At 36.1% G+C, this 24,819-nt stretch overlaps 1 protein-coding gene across 4 annotated transcripts in view; it reads right to left on the reverse strand.

The window, feature by feature from the left end:
- Positions 1 to 12,557: 12,557 nt before the first annotated feature.
- KAT14 (lysine acetyltransferase 14) overlaps positions 12,558 to 24,819 on the reverse strand; it is a 34,091-nt gene continuing 21,829 nt past the window's right edge. For 2 of the 4 annotated variants that reach the window (XM_051975876.1, XM_051975873.1), the window contains 2 exons: positions 21,493 to 21,683; positions 12,558 to 18,688 (listed from right to left, as the gene is read on the reverse strand). In XM_051975876.1, the coding sequence (XP_051831836.1) occupies positions 18,515 to 18,688; positions 21,493 to 21,683 (365 nt within the window). In that variant the 3' untranslated portion in view covers positions 12,558 to 18,514. The other 2 variants (XM_051975874.1, XR_007950391.1) reach the window with 2 other exon arrangements.

The following is a 24,819-nucleotide window of genomic DNA, read 5'->3' on the forward strand; positions in this document are numbered from 1 at the left end:
ATTATTCCACTAATCTACATACCTTATCCTACTCCCTTTAATACTCCCCTCTATATTCCACCTGATTCCTTCTTGTTTCTTTATACATTTTTGGAGGGTGCTATACCCTTAATGGGTTTTGTGTGTGTGTGTGTGTGTGTGTGTGTGTGTGTGTGTGTGTGTGTGTGAATTGCTCCTTATTTAACCCATTTCTGAAGTGAATAGATTTCAGAACTACCAGCCTTTCTCCCTCTTCTAATGCCTCTGTGTCTGTTCTTCCTCTCCACCTTATCTGTAAAACATAATGACTATTTTTACTTTTTCCTAGATGGTTTTACTTTTTAGAGTCAGATCATGCTCAGTTCTGTCCCAATTTTTCTTTTTGGACTTCCTAATTACTAATGTCAATCTTAGATATAGATTCTATTTCCATGTATAAAACATAAATAATCTGTCATCATTGAATCCCTTGAACTTAGTCTTTCATGTTAGTTCTTAATATGTTAAGATTTTTATTGAGACTTCCGGCCAAGATAGCGGAGGGGAGGCACACAGCTGCATAAGCTCCGCGTTTTCTCTCAGAATCCATTTCATTACAAGCCTCTGAATTAATGCTTGACTGAAAAAAAACCCACATATAGTTACCAAGAGAAGCCATCCTTGAGATCCGCCAAGAAAGGTCTGTCTTTACTGGAGGGCTGGGGCGGTTTTAGATCGGGCGCAGGCGGCGGGCAGCGGCAGTGAGAGCACAGGAACAGACTGGAGAGGGGGTGGGGAGTGATCGCAGCCGTCTCTGCGGGGAGAGCTTCGCTACAGGTTTGGATACTTTGCTCCGGCAGCAAGTCAGCAGCCCAGCAGAGAAGCTAAAAACACCGGGGGTGAAGAATACAACCCCAAACAGCTGGAGTCTCTCAGGACCTGGCCGCCCCCCCCTTCCCCCCCCTCAGTGACTCAGCACGCTTTGGGATCTCAGAGCGCAAGCGCAGCACAGTCCTGCTAGTGCCTCACTGCTGCCCCCTGCAGTCTGTAGAGGAAGCTCAGTAAGACCACCCAGCCCCTCCCCCAAAAAAGCAGACTCCATTTAGGGTTTTTTTCTTTTTTTTCTTTGCTAGTTTGTCTTTGATTCTTCTCTGACAAAATGAGCAAAAAACTGAAAAGGACCTTAACCCTTGACAGCTTCTATACAGATAGAGAGCAGACTCTAACTCCTGAGGAGACTAAAAACAGACAGTGTCCAGGTGAATCCCCAAAGGAGGAGATCATCTGTTCCTCAGCACAGATGAATCTCATGGAGGAAATTAAAAAGGCTCTCACAAGGGAGCTAGAAGAAAAATGGGGAAAGCAGAGGGAGGCTTGGCAAAAGAACCTGGAGAAGTCATCCCACTCATTTAAAGACAGTGGTTAAAGAAATAAAATCCTTGAAAAATAGGATTAGTGAACTGGAAACAGAAAATAGCTCTCTAAAAAAGAAAATTGGTGAAATGGAAAAAAATTCCATAGAACAAAAGAACTCAATGGGACAATTAGAAAAGGATATAAAAAAAGTGAGTGAAGAAAATGCTTCATTGAAAATCAGAATTGAACAAGTGGAATTGAGTGACTCGAGGAGACAAGAAGAATCAGTCAAGCAAATCCAAAAAAATCAAACAATGGAAAAGAATGTGAAATACCTTTTTGGGAAAATAACAGAACTGGAAAACAGATCCAGGAGAGACAATCTGAGAATCATCGGACTCCCAGAAAAGTATGATGAAAAAAAGAGCCTGGACACTATTTTCCAGGAAATTATCTTTTTTTTTTTCTCATGTAATTTTTTTTTAATTTAAATTTTATTTTATTTAATAATAACTTTGTATTGACAGAATCCATGCCAGGGTAATTTTTTACAACATTATCCCTTGGACTCGCTTATGTTTCGTTTTTTCTCCTCCCTCCCTCCCTTCACCCCCCCCCCCCAAGATGGCAAGCAGTCCTATATATGTTAAATATGTTGCAGTATATCCTAGATACAATACATATTTGCAGAACCGAACAGTTCTCCTGTTGCACAGGGAGAATTGGATTCAGAAGGTAAGAATAACTCGGGAAGAAAATCAAAAATGCAAATAGTTCACATTCGTTTCCCAGTGTTCCTTCTTTGGGTGTAGCTGTTTCTGTCCATCATTTATCCATTGAAACTCAGGTCTCTTTGTCATAGAAATCCACTTCCATCAGAATACATCCTCTCCAGGAAATTATCAAAGAGAACTGCCCAGAAGTCATAGAAACAGGGTAAAATAGACATTGAAAGAATTCATTGATCACCTACTGAAAGGGATCCTAAAATCAAAACACCAAGAAATATAGTGGCCAAATGCCAAAACCCTCAGATGAAGGAAAAAATACTGCAAGTGGCTAGAAAAACCCAATTCAAATATAGAGGAGTCACAATAAGGATCACCCAGGATCTAGCAACTTCCACATTAAAGGATTGAAGGGCCTGGAATATGATATTCCAAAAGGCTAAGGAACTTGATATGCAACCAAAAATAACTTACCCAGCTAGAATGAGCATCTTTTTCCAGGGAAGAAGATGGACATTCAACGAAATAAGTGAATTTCACCTATTTTTGATGAAAAAACCAGAACTTAACAAAAAGTTGGATCTACAAATATAGAACTCAAGAGAAACCTAAAAAGGTAAAAATAAATCTTGGGAACTATATTTCTGCTATAAAGATGTATAAAGAATACATATACCAGGTTCTAGAAACTAGATATGGAAAGGACATTATACCAGAAAAAGGGTAAAGTGGGGGTACTACATCTCATGAAGAGGCAAAGGAAACCTATTATATCTGAGAGAAAGAATGGAGGGGGATGAATATAGTGGGTATCTTACTGCCTTCAGAACTGGCTTTAAGAGAAAAATTTTAGACATTCAATTTATGGTGAAACTTCTCCCACCTCATTGAAAAGTGGGAAGGGAAAAGTGAAAAGGGAAGGAATAAGCTAAGCGGAAGGGAATAAGGAAACTGGGAGGGAAAGGGGTAAGATAGGGGGAGGAACTCTAAGGCGGGGAGAGGGATACTAAAAATGGAGGGCTGTGAGAAGCAAGTGGTGCTCACAAGCTTAATACTGGGAAGGGGGGTAAGGGGGAAAGAAGGGAGAAAAGCATAAACAGGGGTTAACAAGATGGCAAATAATATAGAATTGGTAATTTTAACCATAAATGTGAACGGGGTAAATTCCGCCATAAAGAGAAAGTGGTTAGCAGAATGGATTAAAAGCCAGAATCCTACAATATGTTGTTTACAGGAAACACACCCGAAGCAGGGAGATACATGCAGGCTAAAGGTAAAAGGTTGGAGCAAAATCTACTACTATGCTTCAGGTGAAGTCAAAAAAGCAGGGGTAGCCATCCTGATCTCAGATCAAGCTAAAGCAAAAATTGATCTAATTAAAAGAGATAAGGAAGGGCACTATATCTTGCTAAAGGGTAGCATGGATAATGAAGCACTATCTATATTAAACATATATGCACCAAGTGGTGTAGTATCTAAATTCTTAAAAGAGAAATTAAGAGAGCTTCAAGAAGAAATAGACAGCAAAACTATAATAGTGGGAGATCTCAATCGTGCACTCTCAGAATTAGATAAATCAAACCACAAAATAAATAAGAAAGAAGTCAAAGAGGTAAATAGAATACTAGAAAAGTTAGATATGATAGATCTCTGGAGAAAATGTAATGGAGACAGAAAGGAATACACTTTCTTTTCAGCAGTTCATGGAACCTATACAAAAATTGACCATATATTAGGACATAAAAACCTCAAACTCAAACGCAGTAAGGCAGAAATAGTAAATGCATCCTTTTCAGACCACGATGTAATGAAAATTACATTCAACAAAAAGCTAGGGGAAAGTAGACCAAAAAAAATTGGAAACTAAATAATCTCATACTAAAGAATGATTGGGTGAAACAGTAAATCATAGACATAATTAATAACTTCACCCAAGAAAACAATAATAATGAGACATCATACCAAAATATATGGGATGCAGCCAAAGCGATAATAAGGGGAAATTTCATATCTCTAGAGGCCTATTTGCATAAAATAGAGAAAGAGAAGGTCAATGAATTGGGCTTACAACTAAAAATGCTAGAAAAGGAACAAATTAAAAACCCCCAGTCAAATACTAAACTTGAAATTCTAAAAATAAAAGGAGAGATCAATAAAACTGAAAGTAAAAAAACTGTTGAATTAATTAATAAAACTAAGAGTTGGTTCTATGGAAAAAACCAACAAAATAGACAAGCCTTTAGTAAATCTGATTTTAAAAAGGAAAGAAGAAAATCTAATTGTTAGTCTTAAAAATGAAAAGGGAGAACTCACCACTAACGAAGAGGCAATTAGAGCAATAATTAGGAGCTACTTTGCTCAACTTTATGCCAATAAATTTGACAACTTAAATGAAATAGAAGAATACCTCCAAAAATATAGCTTGCCCAAACTAACAGAGGAAGAAGTAAATATCCTAAACAGTCCCATCTCAGAAAAAGAAATAGAATAAGCTATTAACCAACTCCCTAAGAAAAAATTCCCAGGACTAGATAGATTTACATGTGAATTCTACCAAACATTTAAAGAACAATTAACCCCAATGCTAAATAAACTATTTGAAAAAATAGGGATTAAAGGAATCCTACCAAACTCCTTTTATGACACACACATGGTACTGATACCTAAACCAGGTAGGTTGAAAACAGAGAAAGAAAATTATAGACCAATCTCCCTGATGAATATTGATGCTAAAATCTTAAATAAAATATTAGCAAAAAGATTACAGAAAATCATCCCCAGGATAATACACTATGACTAAGTAGGATTTATACCAGGAATGCACAGCTGGTTCAATATTAGGAAAACTATTAGCATAATTGACTATATCAATAACCAACCAAACAAAAAACATATGATCATCTCAATAAATGCAGAAAAAGCATTTGAGAAAATCCAACATCCATTCCTAATAAAAACACTTGAGAGCATAGGAATAAATGGACTTTTCCTTAAAATAGTCAAGAGCATATATTTAAAATCGTCAGCAAGCACCATATGCAATGGGGAAAAACTGGAACCTTTCCCAGTAAGATCTGGAGTGAAGCAAGGTTGCCCGCTCTCACCATTATTATTCAGCATTGTATTAGAAACACTAGCCTCTGCAATAAGAGTTGAGAAAGAGATTAAAGGAATTAGAGTAGGCAATGAGGAAACCAAACTATCACTCTTTGCAGATGATATGATGGTATACCTAGAGAACCCCAGGGATTCTACTAAAAAGCTATTAGAAATAATTCATAACTTTAGCAAAGTAGCAGGATACAAAATAAATCCCCATAAATCCTCAGCATTTTTATACATCACCAACAAAATCCAACAGCAAGAGAAACAAAGAGAAATTCCATTCAAAATAACTATTGATAGCATAAAATATTTGGGAATCCATCTACCAAAGGAAAGTCAGGAATTATATGAGCAAAATTACAAAAAACTTTCCACACAAATAAAGTCAGACTTAAATAATTGGAAAAATATTAAGTGCTCTTGGATAGGCTAAGCGAATATAATAAAGATGACAATACTCCCTAAATTAATCTATTTATTTAATGCTATACCAATCAGACTTCCAAGAAAATATTTTAATGATCTAGAAAAAATAACAACAAAATTCATATGGAACAATAAAAAGTCGAGATCTCAAGGGAATTAATGGAAAAAAAAATCAAATGAAGGTGGCTTAGCTGTACCTGATCTAAAATTATTTTATAAAGCAGCAGTCACCAAAACCATTTGGTATTGGCTAAGAAACAGATTAGTTGATCAGTGGAATAGGTTAGGTTCACAAGATAGAATAGTCAACTACAGCAATTTAGTGTTTGACAAACCCAAAGATCCTAACTTTTGGGATAAGAATTCATTATTTAAATTCATAATTTTAGCAAAGTAGCTGGCTACAAAATAAATCCCCATAAATCCTCAGCATCTTTATACATCACCAACAAAACCCAACAGCAAGAGATACAAAGAGAAATTCCATTCAGAATAACTGTTGATACCATAAAATATTTGGGAATCTATCTACCAAAGGAAAGTCAGGAATTATATGAGCAAAATTATAAAAAAGTCTCCACACAAATAAAGTCAGACTTAAATAATTGGAAAAATATTAAGTGCTCTTGGATTGGCCGAGCGAATATAATAAAGATGACAATACTCCCTAAACTAATCTATTTATTTAGTGCTATACCAATCAGACTTCCAAGAAAATATTTTATTGATCTAGAAAAAATAACAACAAAATTCATATGGAACAATAAAAAGTCGAGAATCTCAAGGGAATTAATGAAAAAAAAATCAAATGAAGGTGGCCTAGCTGTACCTGATCTAAAATTATATTATAAAGCAGCAGTCACCAAAACCATTTGGTATTGGCTAAGACATAGATTAGTGGATCAGTGGAAAAGGCTAGGTTCACAAGACAGAATAGTCAATTATAGCAATCTAGTGTTTGACAAACCCAAAGCCCCTAACTTCTGGGAAAAGAATTCATTATTTGATAAAAACTGCTGGGATAATTGGAAATTAGTATGGCAGAAATTAGGCAGGGACCCACACTTAACACCATATACCAAGATAAGATCAAAATGGGTCTATGACCTAGGCATAAAGAATGAGATTATAAATAAATTAGAGGAACATAGAATAGTTTATCTCTCAGACTTGTGGAGGAGAAAGAAATTTGTGACCAAAGATGAACTAGAGACCATTACTGATTACAAAATAGAAAATTTTGATTACATCAAATTAAAAAGCCTTTGTACAAATAAAACTAATGCAAACAAGATTAGAAGGGAAGCAACAAACTGGGAAAACATTTTCACAGTTAAAGGTTCTGATAAAGGCCTCATTTCCAAAATATATAGAGAACTGACTCAAATTTATAAGAAATCAAGCCATTCTCCAATTGATAAATGGTCAAAGGATATGAACAGACAATTTTCAGAGGATGAAATTGAAACTATTACCACTCATATGAAAGAATGTTCCAAATCATTATTGATCAGAGAAATGCAAATTAAGACAACTCTGAGATACCACTACACACCTGTCAGATTGGCTGAGATGACAGGAAAAAATAATGATGAATGTTGGAGGGGATGCAGGAAAACTGGGACACTAATGCATTGTTGGTGGAGTTGTGAACGAATCCAACCATTCTGGAGAGCAATCTGGAATTATGCCCAAAAAGTTATCAAGCTGTGCATACCCTTTGATCCAGCAGTGTTTCTATTGGGCTTATATCCCAAAGAAATACTAAAGAAGGGAAAGGGACCTGTATGTGCCAAAATGTTTGTAGCTGCCCTGTTTGTAGTGGTTAGAAACTGGAAAATGAATGGATGCCCATCAATTGGAGAATGGCTGGGTAAATTGTGGTATATGAATGTTATGGAATATTATTGTTCTGTAAGAAATGACCAGCAGGATGAATACAGAGAGGACTGGCGAGACTTACATGAACTGATGCTAAGTGAAATGAGCAGAACCAGGAGATCATTATACGCTTCGACAACGATATTGTATGAGGACATATTTTGATGGAAGTGGATTTCTTTGACAAAGAGACCTGAGTTTCAATTGATAAATGATGGACAGAAGCAGCTACACCCAAAGAAAGAACACTGGGAAATGAATGTAAACTTATTTGCATTTTTGTTTTTCTTTCTGGGTTATTTTTACCTTCTGAATCCAATTCTCCCTGTGCAACAAGAGAACTGTTCGGTTCTGCAAACATATATTGTATCTAGGACATACTGCAACATATTTAACATATATAGAACTGCTTGCCATCTAGGGGAGGGGGTGGAGGGAGGGAGGGGAAAAATTGGAACAGAAGCGAGTGCAACGGATAATGTAAAAAAAAATTACCCTGGCAAGGGTTCTGTCAATAAAAAGTTATTATAAAATAAAATTTTAAAAAAATTTTTTTATTGAATTCAGATTTGGTTAAGACAAAATCCTATAAGTTCATTGAATGTCCATTTTTAAAATTCAAAATTATGCTTAATTTTGCTGAATATAATATTTTTGGCCATAGGCCTAGTTCTTTTGATTGTTCAGATATATTCAAAGACCTGCAGTTTTTTACTGTAGTTGCTAATAGATTCTGTATAATTCTCACTGTAATTTCAGCATATTTTAATTGTTTTTGTTTCCTGTACAAATTTTTCTTTGATCTAAGGATTTCAAAATTTACCAATGATGTTCCTATGTTTTCTTCGTAGGATCCCTTTCTGGTGGTGATCAGTGATTTTTCTGTTTCTTCTTTCCCCTCTTATTTTATCACTTCAGGACAATTTTCTTTGATTATTTCTTGTATAATTATATGAAGCTTCTTTATCATAATTTTCAGATAGTTCAGAACTATTTGTTCTCCATATCTGTTGTTTTTCTTATGTTTCACATTCTGTTCTATTTTTTCATTGTATATAGTTTGTTTTACTATTTGATTTCTTATAGGTTCACTGGCTTCCCCTTGACCAATTCTAATTTTCAAAAAATTATTTTCTCCTTTAAAACTCTGAATCTTTTATTCTAGTTGGTTGACTTTCTTTTCAAAATCTTCTTGTTTTTCTTGGGTAGTTCTTATTTTTTTAAAAAGTTTTTCCTCCAATCTCTCTCATTTGGTTGAAATCTTTTTTGAGTTCTTCGATAAAGAATTTCTGGGCAGGTAGCCCTTTAATATTACTCTTTGAGGTAGGAGTGCTTTATTTTTTTAATTTAAGTGTCTGCCTCTGAAGATGAATCTTGGTCTTCTCTATTCCCATAGTAAGTTTCCATGGTTGGGGTCTTTCTTCTTTGCCTTTTTTTTTTTTTTAAATAAGAATTCATTAGTATAACTGCCTCTCTTCCTAGGATAGGGGAGACGTGCCTCTAGTTTCCCTTCAGCTCTCCCCTCTGGCCTGGAACTCTAAACCAAGAGCTCCACCCTCCTATAAATACCAGCAGCTCGCAGTTTCCTTGCCCCACAGCCTCAGCATTCACCCCAGAGAATGCTGGTTCCTTCTGGCCCACGGCAGTCTCAGCAGTACAGCTGGGCCTAGTGTTCCTAATCAGATGAAGTTCCCCTATCTTCCTGGACTGAGACCCCCAACTCCCCATGCTGACCAGGAGGTGAAAGGTCCTGTGGTTCTAGCTGTAGCTAGCCTCAGAGTTCCCTGATTGCCTTTTTTTTTTTTTTTAAGCTTTTTATTTTCAAAATGTATGCATAGTTTTCAACATTCATTCTTGCAAAACCATGTGTTCCAAATTTTGTTCTCCTCTTCCCCCACTCCCCTCCCCTAGAGGCAAGTAATCCAATATGTTAAATATGTGCAATTCTTCTACAGTATTAACACAATTGTCATGTTACACAAGAAAAATCAGATCCAAAAGGGAAAAAAATTAAGAAAAACAAAAAGCAAGCAAACAATCACCAAAAAGGTGAAAATGCTATGTTGTGATCCATAGTTAGTGCCCAGAACTCTCTTTGGATGCAGAGGCTCTCTCCATCACAAGGCCATTGGAACTGGCCTGAATCACCTTGCTGCTGAAAAGAGCCACCTGATTGCTGTTCTTGCTGAGCCAGCCTAGGGGTGTTTATATTTCATATCAGTTAAACCTTAGTCCAGAAATCTTTCTTCAGGTTTTCTTGGGCTGTGCTAAGAGGACCCTGTTCTGCCCGTCTTGCTTGTTTTCCACCCTGAAGCCAATTTTGTTTTGTTTGTGGGGAAAATCTGGAGAGTTTGGAATTTTCTGACCTATTCCACCATCTTCCCAGAATCTTCCCTACTCCACTATTTCTCAGCTAGTATCAAATTATTTTATAATTACTGGTTTATAGTACAGTTTGAGATCTAATCCAGCTAGACCACATTCTTTCACATTTTTTTTCCCAATGATTCACTTGATAGTCCTATACTCTGGTGTTCTTAATAGGAATGGGTGCTATATTTTGTTAAAGGCTTTTTCTACATCTAATGAGATAATTACATGACTTGTTTTTTGCAATTGATATGGTCAATCATGCTGATAGTTTTTCTGATATTGAATCAGTCCTGCATTCCTGACATAAATTCTACTTGGTCACAGTGTATTAACCTGGTGATTAAGTTCTGTGATCTCTTGATGTTATAAAAAACTTTTGCATCAATATTCATTAGATTGATTAGTCTATACATTTCTTTTTCTGTTTTGGCTCTTCCTGGTTTAGGTATCAATTAATTTTTAATGTTTCCATTATCCATTATTGAAAGTAATTTTATTGCATTATGATCTAAAAAGAATACATTATATTTCTGCTATTCTGCAATTGATTGTGGTTTTTGTTCTAAGACATGCAATTTTTATATAGGTGCCATATACTGAAGAGAAAAAATATGTTCCTGGGATAAGAATTCATTATTTGATAAAAACTGCTGGAATAACTGGAAATTAGTATGGCAGAAATTAGGCATGGACCCACACTTAACACTGTATGCCAAGATAAGATCAACATGGGTCCGTGACCTAGGCATAAAGAACGAGATTATAAATAAATTAGAGGAACATAGGATAGCTTATCTCTCAGACTTGTGGAGGAGAAAAAAATTTGTGGCCAAAAATGAACTAGAGACCATTACTGATCACAAAATAGAAAATTTTGATTATATCAAATTAAAAAGCCTTTGTATAAACAAAACTAATGCAAACAAGTTTAGTAGGGAAGCAACAAACTGGGAAAACATCTTCACAGTTAAAGGTTCTGATAAAGGCCTCATTTCCAAAATATATAGAGAATTGACTCAAATTTATAAGAAATCAAGCCATTCTCCAATTGATAAATGGTCAAAGGATATGAACAGTCAATTTTCAGATGATGAAATTGAAACTATTTCCACACATATGAAAGTGTTCCAAATCATTATTGATCAGAGAAATGCAAATTAAGACAACTCTGAGATACCACTACACACCTGTCAGATTGGCTAAGATGACAGGAAAAAATAATGAATGTTGGAGGGGATGCGGGAAAACTGGGACACTGATGCATTGATGGTGGAGTTGTGAACAAATCCAACCATTCTGGAGAGCGATCTGGAATTATGCCCAAAAGGTTATCAAACTGTGCATACCCTTTGATCCAGCAGTGTTTCTATTGGGCTTATATCCCAAAGAAAAACTAAAGGGAAAGGGACCTGTATGTGCCAAAATGTTTGTGGCAGCCCTGTTGGTAGTGGCTAGAACCTGGAAATTGAATGGATGCCCACCAATTGGAGAATGGCTGGGTAAATTGTGGTATATGAATGTTATGGAATATTATTGTTCTGTTAGAAATGACCAGCAGGATGAATACAGAGAGGCTTGGAGAGACTTACATGAACTGATGCTAAATGAAATGAGCAGAACCAGGAGATCATTATACACTTCAACAACGATATTGTATGAGTGTGTATTCTGATGGAATTGGATCTCTTCGATAAAGAGACCTAATTCAGTTTCAATTGATCAAGGATGGACAGAAGCAGCTACACCCAAAGAACACTGGGAAATGAATGTAAACTATTTGCATTTTTGTTTTTCTTCCCGGGTTATTTTTACCTTCTGAATCCAATTCTCCCTGTGCAACAAGAGAATTGTTCGGTTCTGCAAACATATATTGTATCTATGATATACTGCAACATATTTAACATATATAGGACTGCTTGCCATCTAGGGGAGGGGGTGGAGGGAGGGAGGGGAAAAATCGGAACAGAAGCTAGTGCAAGGGGTAATGTTGTAAAAAAAATTACCCTGGCATGGGTTCTGTCAATAAAAAGTATTTAAAAAAAAAAAAGAAAGAAAGAAAGAAAAAGTATGTTCCTTTCTATTGCCATTCAATTTTTTCCAGAGTTCTTTTTCCATGTTAAATTCTGGAAAAGAATTTTATTCACCTCCTTAACTTCTTTCCTGTTTATTTTTTGTTTACTTTTATCTACTTCTGAGATGGGAAAGATGAGGCCATCCACTAGTATAATTTTATTATCTATTTTTTACTGTAATTCATTCAACTTCACAAGAGGGAGGTAAAAAAGGAAGTTTGAAATTTTGGAACTCAATAATTTCATAAAGGGCAGCATCAGATAAATCTCACTCATCTAAAATGGACAAAGGATGGGTGAACCCACAAGCCAGGAAACAATCAGGCATGTTTATAGGGAATGGAGGATTAAGGGAAGATCATATTGAAGAGAAAATAATTCCAAGAGAAACAACTGAAAGGTGGATTAAAGAGAGGTGGAGGGAAAGAAAAGAACTAAAATCTAAAGGGGTGCCTAAAATGGACTCTTAAATAACTGAGGAATGTCTAAGCAAATTGTAGAATATCAATGTAATGTTTTATCAATTATACAAGAAATTATGAAAGATTTCATAGAATGTTAAAATGTGTGAACTGACACTGAGAGAAGTGAATAAAATAGTAACTCATACAAGGGCAGAAATATTACCAAGAAAAACCAGCCTTGAAAGATGCAAGAATTCTGATCAACACAATATTTAATTACTCCATACCTTTTGACAGTTGATACAAACTTTTGAACATGTTCCAACAGCCTAGATACCTTTTGCTAGGATATGCTTATTGGTTTTCTTTCCTTTTTTGAGGCAGTTGGGATTGACTTGCCCAGGATCATACAACTAGGAAGCGTTAACTCTGAAACTGTATTTGACTCCAGGATTGGTGCTCTAACCACTGTACCATTTAGCTGCCCCTGATTATGCTTATTTTTCATAAATTTTTTTTCTTGGTTTTTAATTGGGGGCTGCTAGTGGTACTTATAAGTTAGTAATGGAGCATTCTTTTTTTTTTTTGGAAATACTTTTTATTTCTAAATGAAAAACAAAATAATTTTTTAAATAGTGACATCAACATAGTATTTTCATCTTTTTGTTGCTTTTTCTTTTTTTTCTACTTTTTTGATCTGATTTTTCTTATGCAGCATGATAAATGTAGAAATATGTATAGAAGAATTGTACATATTTAACATGTGTTGGGATTAGTTGTTATCTAGGGAAGGGAGAAAAATTTGGAACACAACAAGAGTGAGTGTTAACTATCTTTGCATGTATTTTGAAAACAAAAAGCTATTATTCAAAAATAGATAAATGACACCCTCAAAGTCATAACTTTTTTAAAAAAATGCACTGTTCACAAGAGAACTTTATTATAAAAAGCATTAACAAATGCAGTCATGATTTCACGCAGAATCCTCTTTTGTATTCTGCTGTATGTGATTTAATTAAACTAATCTTGATTCACATTTGCTGCTGTATCTCTACAGTGACTATGAGCACAGCACAAGTAAGTAAACATGACAGACTACAGGTAGGCCAAAATTTCCTAAACTGAGTAAACATTATTTTTCCAAAAACCTTCACAGGGTATCAAAGGAAGCTTTGTTTCCCAGAGTTCTGAATCATTCACTGGCCATGTATTTTTATTTAACTTACCTTTAACTACGAGAGACAATTTGGCAAAATGTGGATGATGTGTTTGCTTTTAACTACTTTTCTTTCTTGACTCTTCAGGCTTCCCTCTCTATTCCTTGTAATCCTATTTCCATTTTCTAAATTTACAGGAATTTCCTAAGACTACTATTATTTATATATAGTAAAATAACCAGCATTAAGTTGGTCCTACTTTACATCCCAGTCAAGCAAGTTTAGTTACTGAAAAATTTTATATTAAAACTTTGTTTTGAACATCACCTTAGGAGGCAAGAACAAAGTCCAGCATGAGCACTGACCTACGAAAGAGGCAGCCTGTTCCTTCTTCTATCACTCTGGAAATGACTTCACTTTCAGGCCTCCTCATCTCCAAATCGAACACTGATGTGACATTTCGAGTACGTCCTGATCTTTGGAATGAGCCGGGATGGCTTAATGGCAATTGAGGACCACTGCGCCATGGCAGGTACTGCGGGGAGCGGGGTGGGGAAATGTTACAAATGCAGTTCCAGGGACTGGAAGCTTATGATGCCCGGCCGGGGTTTGGTGGTTTCCTTTTTATCTAGGCCAGTTATTTCAGCAGCTTAGGGCAGATCAACAACTTTCAATTTAGAGCCTTAATTGCCTGTAGCACAGAGAGGATCCAAGGGGCTTCCCCAGTGGCAAAGTGACTGTAATGTTATTTGGTCGACTCAGAGGCTGCCCTGTGCATAGATTAAGCACCTGCTGTGTGCTTCAGTTTATGCTACCTGCTAGCCTAAATGTAAAACATAAAAAAGCCTCCTTCCTCAAAGAACTTACCCCTTTCTATGGAGACACACACATTTGTAAGCACATGAAAAATAAAAGGTAATGGTGGGGAGATGCTAGCAAATGGAAAGATTTAAGCTATCCAGTGGCACTTGAGCTGAACTTTATTTTCTTGGTTCTTCAGCTTTCCCCTCTCCCTCATTAGTCCTACTCTCATTTTCTAACTTACTCTGAAGTTATAAAGTCTTCCCTCAATCTTTTTTCCCTCTTATGAAATATGAGTTTGTGTGTTGGGGACAGAGGAAGAGAGTATTTCTATTCCTTTTTGTAGGGAATATGGAATAACTCAAATAGATGCTTTTATTCATTCTTTCTCCAACAGTACTAGCTTCCAGAGTTTTTTTCTGGCCTGATCCCAATCCTTACAGATCTCTGGTACATGACAACTTTTGTTGGGCTTATATGGAAGCAACAACTGGTCACCACAAGCCTGGTACAAACACACTCAGACCCATGGAAACCGTTGCAAAAATAGTCCTTTAACAATGACAGTAGGACCTGTTCTCCCTCAATCATCATCTTTATCGAGAGTCTTGCATTCTGTTGATATTTTTCATGTAAACTATCTGTAGCTGAAAAAGCCCAAACTACCAATTACCAATTAAGGGAAAAGTGCTACCACTTTGAAAGCAGCATTCTAAATTTGGCACCATCCCTCGATTGGGTCAGATTTCCAAAAAGGGAACAAAAACCTGTGGTGCTCCCCCCAAGCCTCAAGAAGCACCTAATTTAACTCATTTGAAGCGGTTTACTTTCACATGACATTAAGGTAGCCCCCGGCTCTTTACTCATCTACCTTCTTCCCCCTACCTGTCAAGCAGAACCTGTCAAGAATCTAGACTATTCAGCCTATTCCCAAGATCCTTGTGCAGGGTTATGATGGAGGTTATTGTGTAACCGTGCAAGTTTGCCAAGACTTCATGAAACTGATCTGACACTAGGCCATACTGCTCCCCCATTCTGTGCAGGCCCAGATCTGTGTCCCCTTTCACCCCTTGGCTTTGGGGCCATAGTTTACACTAAATCCTCTTCTGGCTGCAAAATATGAAGCAATAAAATTTTAGGTAATAATTGAGAAAAGGAATCTTGATAAATAAACTCAAATAGTTACTTTCTTCACAGAGATTCTTCTGAAATATCCAGTTGCTTTGTAGCTTAAAGGCGACTTTAAGAAAAAGAACTCTGTAGGGGCAGCTAGGTGGCGCAGTGGATAGGTCACCAGCCCTTAAGTCAGGAGAACCCGAGTTCAAATAGGGTCTCAGACACTTACCACTTCCTAGCTGTGTGACCCTGGACAAGTCACTTAACCCCAACTGCCTCAGCAAAAACAAACCAAAAAACACAACTATGTAAATATGAGCAGGATTATTAAGGAGCAACTTAGTACATCATTTCCAAACTATTAGCAAATATCATTTTCAGCATCTCTTATCATTCGATCACCATTTATTAAACTAATAATATTGCTGGACACTTTGTTCTCTAAAACATTAAAAAAAAAAAACCTGTAATTTTTTTGATTCTTTTCAGACTTAAAAAAAGAAATGATAAATGCTGGGAAAACCACATGTAATCTCTGGACTGGAGGGGAGGCAGGGAAGGAGTTATATTTTAATTTTAAAAGAAAGTTTTGCTTTTTTTCTTGGAGCATAGTAAATCCCAAAATTTTGTAAACAGAAAAGGTTCAGAAGTGATAATTCTATATTTATTAAGTGCCTAAATGCAAGGCACCATGTTATAAAAAGTTTTAATTGTCTCTCCTTGCTGAGAGCTTTTCTTAAAAAAAAACTTAAAACTTTTACTTACAGGAAAACACATATATCCATATATAACATATACATACATATACACAAAAACATAACCACTATAAAACCACCACACAACAGCTATAAAAATGGAGATTGAATTAAGGCAATGATTACTAACTTTTAGATACTCCTCTACAAGAGAAGAAAGTTTCATCTGTTCTTTGTATCAAACATGGGCATGACACATCTTACATCACAGTTAAAGGCAGATTTTCACATTTGGAAATCATGAAACCCTCAGTTATAATCAAATAGATTGAATTCCAATCTGTTAATTAAAAAGCTCTAAAAGTTGAAGGAATTGAATAAAGTAGAAATACTTTAAAGGAAGTGTTATCTTTTTAAGGAAATCTGAACCTTTCTTCTTATAACCACTACAATTTTTTCCAATAAATTAAAATGGTGCCAGAACCTCAAAGTCCCATCATAGCCCAGCCAGACTGTTACTATGTCACTCCATGATCCAAATAGGTTTGCCTCTCCCCTCTAGGACAAAATTTTTGAAGCTAGATTTCAGTTTGGTATCTCTTCCTCACTGTGGTTTATCTAGGCAAGAGTCAGCCGCAGTCATTAATATAAATGTTTAGTTGTGGATCGTCCAGCATGAGCATTTTACTTAAATTTTAATGGCTTTTATAAAAGATAGTAGATGAATTTGTATACTGAGTTGCAGAGTATAGTGGGAAGGGTACTACTACATTTAGAGTAAGAGAGTGATTCAAACCCTTCTTCCTATCTGTTATCTTAAACAAATCATTTAAACTCTGGGTTTTAAGTTTCTTTGTCTATAAAATTGGAATATGTGAGAATATGAAGGTTGTGGTCAAGAACAATCACCTGTTAAGAAAACTAACTCTCTACTTATAATTCCTACAATATACCAACTTAACTTTTGCATAAAACTATACATTTTGGGCAGTAATAATGATAGCACTTTCAAGCTTTGCAAAGGACCTAACATTATCTCACTTGGTTCTCAAGGGTTCCAAACCCCTGCTGGCACTCTCCTTGCCTGTCCTTGGACTTCAGAAACATTGCCCTCCAGTTACCGCAGGTTCTTCCTAGACCTTCCGGGGATATCCTCCCATTGCTAAATTTCTCCACTTTATGAAAGTGCCCAGGCTAGCTTGCCTTCATTTCCCTTCCAGACTTAGTCCTGTTTTCTCTGGATTTCAAAACCAAAGCCCACCCCTGCTTCCCTATTTCCTACTGCAGCTCCCAGAAACTCCTCAAGGCCAGGGGTTATCCTTCTTTGCTTATATCCCTTGTGTGTGGACAGTATGGTACCTGATATATAGTAAGCATTTAAATCTCCAAAAATGTTAGTTTTCTTTTTTCCTTCTACCTTATAGATAAAGATTTACAGAAGTTAAGGGACTTACACAGTGTCCCTCAGAAGATGTCCAGGTCTGAATCTAAACTCAAGTATTCCTGATTCTTAAGACAGTGTTCTATAAAATGTAACACCAGAATAGCTGAAGGAGTGAAAACAACCCAAAGTTGGGGAAATTTATCAGAATTCCACATGTATCCTTTATTCAAACATCATAATTTATTTCCTTAGACATTATTAGAAATACAGGGCAATTTTTGGAGTACATCTCCTATATATTTTTACTTAATTTTAATTTTTAAAACTGCTTAATTCTAGCTCAATAATTATTAGTTGAAATATTTTCCTTTTCATCCTGAGGCAAGCTGAGGAGAGAGGCTTACAGAAGCCATAACATGATGACTAGTTGAAGGAACTGGGATTAGCCTGGCTAAGAGAGTGTGTGTGTGTGTGTGTAAGAGAGAGATGATTGATGATTGTGTCTTTCATTTATTTAAAGGGGAAGAAGGATGAGGTGGAAAAATTATATTCATTCAGCTTGAGCCCAGATGGCACAACCATAACATTATAGCTATTACAAATATACATTATGAGGACTTTAGCTCAACATGAATAATACATATATATTAATAATTACAAGAGTCCAAAAGTTTTTCCCATGGAGAATGTCCCATGAAACACTTACAAAAAAACTTGTGTACCATGTAAAGCAGAGACAGTGCTCTCTGTAATGTCCAGTTTTGTATACCCATGTATCCCAAGGTATAGTATAGGTCTAAAAGCTGTTCCAAAAAGCAGCTCAGAAAATTCAATTATTCTAGCTCTCTCTACTCCATTCCCCTCAGCATCCCAGTTAGGGCCTCCTTCAAGATCATGACAAGCAGTACACAAAGCACCATTATGTGCTAATAGGCTGACTAGAAACATCAATAACCAATGATTTTCTAACTTAGTCATAAAAGGACCAAGCAGAAAGTTTTGTAGTATTTCCATAGTTGCATACTTCACAGGTATTTTCCCACTGTATTCCATCTAACTCATCGACGCAACCTCAGAAAAAATGCATGTTTACACTCTTTACTCTCCAAGGGATAATATTTGTCATAAAAGTCCAAGACATATTCTTCAGTCTTGAATCCAAATTTTTGGTACAGCAGCATAGCGGAGTTGCTTGCAGAGACGTGAAGGGTTACATCCTTGCCCATGCAGGTCTGCCAAAAGACAGGGGGAAAAACAACACAAAAATGAAAAAGCCTCTGGGGAAAATGAGTAGGTTTAAGAAACTCTTTTAAGTGTAGGTATTTAAATAGCTGTGAAACGTGAGAAACCAGAGACCTGAAACTGAGACATTACAACACATAGCAACAGCTGGAAGCAGAATGGAATGTTGCTGCTTATGCAAACACAGGACTCAGGTACCCTGCAGGGTTTGGGCCCAGTTGATTTATTTCCCCTGAAAGGAGAGACCAAGAGTGATAGTCAACTTTACAATCTAATTTATAATTCAATTATAGTTAATTATTTCAGGATTCACAATATCAAACACTTGTGAATAGCTTGGGGAAAAAAAATGAGGAGGTCTGTTTTTATAACTGAATATTCTCTTGCCAAAAAAAAATTTTTACCTGATAAAATTGGTTATTCAGACCCACCAGCAAGGGGCTGACAAGCACCATCCATGGACAGATCATATATATAGGGTTTAGTTGGTAGCTAAAAGAGTGAAGTATAAAAAAGCTGGATCTGAATTCAAACAGCCTCTCTCCAAGCCTCATTTCCCCCAAGAGTACTTCTCTCTTAAATTGATACTTAATCCATCAACCTCCAGATCTTTCTATTTAATAAGCTACATTTTGTTTCAAACACATCGTCATTGAACATCCTATAATTCAAATCATATCTATACCTGAGACAAACCTAGAGAAGAAAATCTGTGCGATAAATTATAAATGGGCATTGATAATATAATAAAGCATATTACACTTAGTCCCTTTCCTTGAAAAGATTTAGAACCTGGTGGGGAAAGAGAACATAATATGTAAAAAGATAAATAAAACAAAATCCCAGTTATTTGTAAAGAACTGGTCAAAAGGCTAATTATGTAGTAGAGGAAACTTAGCAGACTCCGTATCACCTTAATAAGACAGGGATCAAGCCATTTATAAAATTTTCATTGTGTGCCAGGTACTAGTGCTGAGATAGTTACAAATAAGACAAAAAATACCTGCTTGAACAAATATACTTTCCAGTTGAAAGAAAAGATGTAAACACAACCAAGGAGATAAAGGTAATATGAATGGGGAAACACTAGCTAGGAAAACTTAGGAAAGGCCTCCTGTGCAAAGTGGGATCCAAGCTCTGTCTTGAAAGAAAGCAAAGACACTAAGAGATGGAAATGCAGAAGAGCACTTAAGTAATGAGGGTCCGAAACAAAAAATTTAGATAATGAGTTATTAACAATAAGAGAGAAAAAACACTATTCAGACAGGAAGGCTTTCAAAACTGCCAACATCTAGAAACTCTGGATCTAATAAGAACTGGAAAAATAGTATTTTGTCAGTTTTAGTCTCCAATCTCCTGAAAAAGTTTACCTATTTAACCCATAATCTTCTATAGAGACACATTTGAAAATGGAGAATTTATAGGAAAATTCCAGTAAAAAAAAACCCTCCTACATATGAACTAACCACTTAGTCAATTTAATGGAAGTGTACAAATAGCATGTATGTTTCTTCATAGTTTTATGGCTGAAATATAACATTCTAACTATAATGCACTGCAGCCAGGAAAAACTGGATTCAAATGCCCATGACACACAAGTTAGCTAGGTAACCAGCAACTCCACTCTAACCTCTCAAGACTCCCAAATACAATTCTCTTAAGACTGAGTTTCAGACTGTGCTGACCTTCAAAAGGCAGGAGGTAGATATCCTCTTCTAAAAATACCCACTGCCAATGAAATCACAAATGCAGGCTTTATTATCCCTACTCCAATAATATGTAATCTTAACACGCCTTATCATATTTGTCAGTCACCAATTCATACATTCACAAAGCAATGACACTTTCAGACTAAAAATATGCTTAAATGCCATTAAATCCTTCTCAAAAATGACGAAAAGGCTTCTTTATACCCAATTGCAAATAAAAATTAAGATTTGAGCGAAGGAAATCCAATAGAATTATAAAAGAATCCAAAATAATGAAGCGTACACATAATATGAATTTTTCAATTACATGAAACTGTAAAATATTTTCCAGATCCCTCCCTCTATCATATCAGTATCATATTATTGACTCCAATAACAACGTCAGAAAGAAACATGAAAAGAGAATGAATAGGCTTATTGACAAACTTTTTTCTTTCAAACCCAAGTCAGCAAAAGGGTTTTAAAAACATTTATGAATCTTTTCTAATTATTGACTGATTTTATTTTGAGTTCATTTAGAGGCCCCTGTTATTCCCCTACAATATGACCAAAAAGGTCTAAAGAATAAATATGTCAGTTATGACCTTCCTTTCCCTTACTCCAACATATCCACTACCATCTGGCTCTCAATAGGTTCCCAAGGACCCAGAAAAAACATCCTACAGGGAGTCCTACTTCGTTTCCCCAGTTTTTAATATGCAATTCCCATTTTGGCAGAATACTGAACTACTCTCCCCATCCCCACCCATCACTCTGACCTACTTCTCCTAGCTGAAGACAATGGCCACAGGATGCTCACACTACTGTTTTCAGTCCATGCTATGTCTTATGAGACATTAAATAATGCCATCTCTTGCCATTGCATTCTAAGGACACTTGGATTTCAAAATGCCCTGGCCTTTGTACCCTAAAAACCAAATGAACTTCCCTATATGTGTGCTTTTCTTTAATTAGGATACAAGCTTCTTGAGAGCAGATACTGTTTTGTTTTTCAAAAATTTATCTTTAGCACTAAGCATAGTTCCTGAACACATAAATAACTGCTTAATGCTGTTCCGTTCCATTATAAATGTTAATAAAATTACCTGAATAAGATGATAAATCATAAAAGTTGCAATTCCTGCTCTCCTCCATTCAGGATGAACAAACAGAAATGAAATATAAGCTTCATTATACTTCACATCAGGAACCATGAAGCCAAAGGCAATTATGACTTTCTTATATAGAACAACAACACTGAAATCTGGATACTGAAGGCATTCTGACAAGTCAATACCTAAAAATAGAAAACAAACAGAACTTAGGACAAAGCAACTAACAGCCAATCTTAAATCAAGAATTCAAAATATAATAATTTGAAAAATGCTAAAAACACCTTGTATATGGCAAAAAGAAATTAACATAAAAAACAAAAATTAACTCTATACAGACTTTTAAGGAATTCTGTATGAAAATAGAAAGGATAAAATACTCGATAGTCAAATTGAACTTAAAAAAAAAAAAGAAAGAAAAGTATTAGAGTTAGAAGAGACTTTAGAAAAATATTCTAAACTGACCTCCTCATTTTAGGGATGAGCAAACTGAGGCCCAGAGAGGTGAAGTCATTTGCCCACACTAACAAAGTTGCAGAATTGGAACTAGAATCAAAGTCTGAGTTTCAGCCAACCATATGCTAAACTTAGCAAAGTTTTGAATTCTATAGAAGTGAGAGTAGTTTACAATATATCGACTATTCACTAATTAGATCATATTTCAGTTGCCACCTCTGTAAGGATGACTCCCAAATCAACCTATTTATTTATCTATCTACTGCTCTAATATCATCTGTGGGTTTCCTCTTCTGTTTCCAGACACCAGCTTTTCATTTGTACTTAAATATCCTGCTAGCCTCTCAGATTCAGAAAACTGAACTTATTTTATGTACCCATTTCCCTAATTCTCCCCTCCTGAAACTTGTCTACTAAAGGTACTGCCAGCCCCCATGTTACTCAAGTTTGAAATCTTGGAATTTCCCTTCAACCTCCACACAACTGATTGGCTGACAAATTATATATAGGTTTTCTGCAACACTTATCTCTTCCAATTCTTTCTCTTCATAATGCTACTGCTCTAGCCCAAGTCTTTACCACTCTTCAGAAAGTCCCCTATTTGGTCACTTCTCCATGTATCTCCCCCCTTTTCTAATATAGTATAATGAGGTAGACAATATAGAAGCAATTATGTATAAGATATATAGTTCTGTGCATATAGATAGACATATCTATATATATGTACACATGCATACACATATGTCTAAGACATACACTGGGTAAACAGGAGGCAAACTCAAAGAGACTGGCAAAGAACAGGAAAGACTAACAGAAGGAAACCAGCAACGCCAAGACCAGGAGAAGGGAGAGAACTGCAAATCCGGGGGCAGCCAATGATAATACAAGCCTGGGAGATGGTGTGTGGTATTCAAGGAACATCCCAGTGACCAGAATCACTGTGAGGGAATACACTGTAATAGTGGGAAGCCAAGAAGGATTACAATTTTAAATTTGATCTTTAAAGGAACAGAGAGCAGCTGGAATTTAGCTAATGGAAATGAGAAGGGGGAAGGTACAGTCAGAATTGCAGGAGGACCAGTCAGAAGGTAACTGCTGCAATGCCCCACAGAAGGTAATGAGAGCCTCCAAGACTATGAGTACAAAAGGAGATGTACACAGATGTGACTTAGCAACAAACTGGATATATGGAATAAGTTCAAGTGAAGGGTTAAGAATTGCACTCAAACTGGAAACTGGGGAGAGTAGCAGCATGGTGGTGTCACTGACAGATACAGAAAAGTTCATGGTGGGAAGATAATGGGGAGAAGAGTAAGAAGACTAACAGTCAATAGGCATTTATTAAGCACTACTACTTGCCTAGTATTGTGTGTTAAATGGTGGGAATAGAAGAAAAAGAAAAAGACAGTTCCTGCCCTTAATAAAGCTCATAATCTAATGGGGGAGGACAACAACAACAACAAAATCTATTCAAATACAAACAGGAAATAATTAGCAGGGAAATTAAAGATTAAATTAAGAAGGGTTGGATAGGTTCCTGTAGAAAACAGAATTTTAGTTGGTTATTAAAGGAAATTAAAAGTGACAGTAGGCAGACATGAGGAAAAACATTCCAAAAAAAGGTGATAGCTAGAAAAATGCCTAGAATCAAGAAATAAGTGTTTTGTTTGTGGAACAAGAGAATGGAGACGTGTAAGGTGCACAAAAACTAGAAAAGGTAGGAAATGCTTAGAATGCCAAAGAGAGCATTTTGAATTTGACTCTAGAGACAATAAAGTCCCTGGAATTCACAGAGTTAAGGGAATGAGAATGACATTAAGAAACTGAAATAGTGCACTTTAGGGAATGAATGGAAGGTGGACTAGAATAGAGACAACTTGGGGAAGGAAGACCAAACAGCAAGCTACTGGGATTATAATTATAATTAGTGAAATGATGAGGGCCTGCGCCAGAGTGGTAGCAATGTTCCCAGGAAAGAAAAGTGGCTTTTTCAAGAGACTTTGCAAAGTGATTTCTACAGGCCTCGTCATCAGATTTGCTATGGGGAGAGAGAAATCAAGGATGGCACTTAGGTTGCAAGCTTGAGGGCCTGGAAAGAAGATGTCACCCTCAGGAAGAAAGGAGGGACATTAAAAGTTTAAATAGACTACAATCAGGAGAATGGGGAGGGTTGCATAAATGTATCTGAGAAAAAAATTAAGTCCGCCACAATCTAACCTTTCTGGCATAATCTTATATCATTCACCTTAATGAACTCTATACTCTAACTGAACTTTACTTGATATACCACCTCCAACTTCTGTGCATTTGTTCAGTCTGTCCTCCATGCATGGAAATCACTTCTTTTAACCTCCATGTTTTAGAATCCTAAAAGGCAGTGCGGTACAACAGCAAGATCAGAGGATTTGCCAGGAAAGACCTGACTTCAAATTATGGTTCTGCCATTTTTTATCTTGAGCTAAGAAACTAATCAATCAATCAATCAAGGCTTAGTAATATGTGCCAGGCACTGTGTTAAATGCTGGAGAAATACATTCAAAAACTTAGTTCCTACCTTTGAGAACTTTATATTTTAATGGGATATACCTCTCCAAGTCTCAGTTTCTCATATGTAAAATGGGAATAGCATTGCTTGTAATACTTTTCTAAGTTTGCTCTAAGAAAAGCACTTTGCAAATCTACAAGTGTTACATAAATGTGAATTATCATCCTCCTTCAGAATTCAGTTCCAGAGAACCAACACACCACGGATGCCTGTTTTCCTTAGCTGAGTTTCTCTTCCTCTCCAAATATTCCTGGAGTACTTTTGTATGTTTGCTTTACCCCCCATCACTCCTAATCAAACATTAAAATGATCCTTGCTCG

Source organism: Antechinus flavipes, chromosome 2 (genome assembly GCF_016432865.1).
Source record: "Antechinus flavipes isolate AdamAnt ecotype Samford, QLD, Australia chromosome 2, AdamAnt_v2, whole genome shotgun sequence".
NCBI classification, from domain to species: Eukaryota; Metazoa; Chordata; class Mammalia; order Dasyuromorphia; family Dasyuridae; genus Antechinus; species Antechinus flavipes.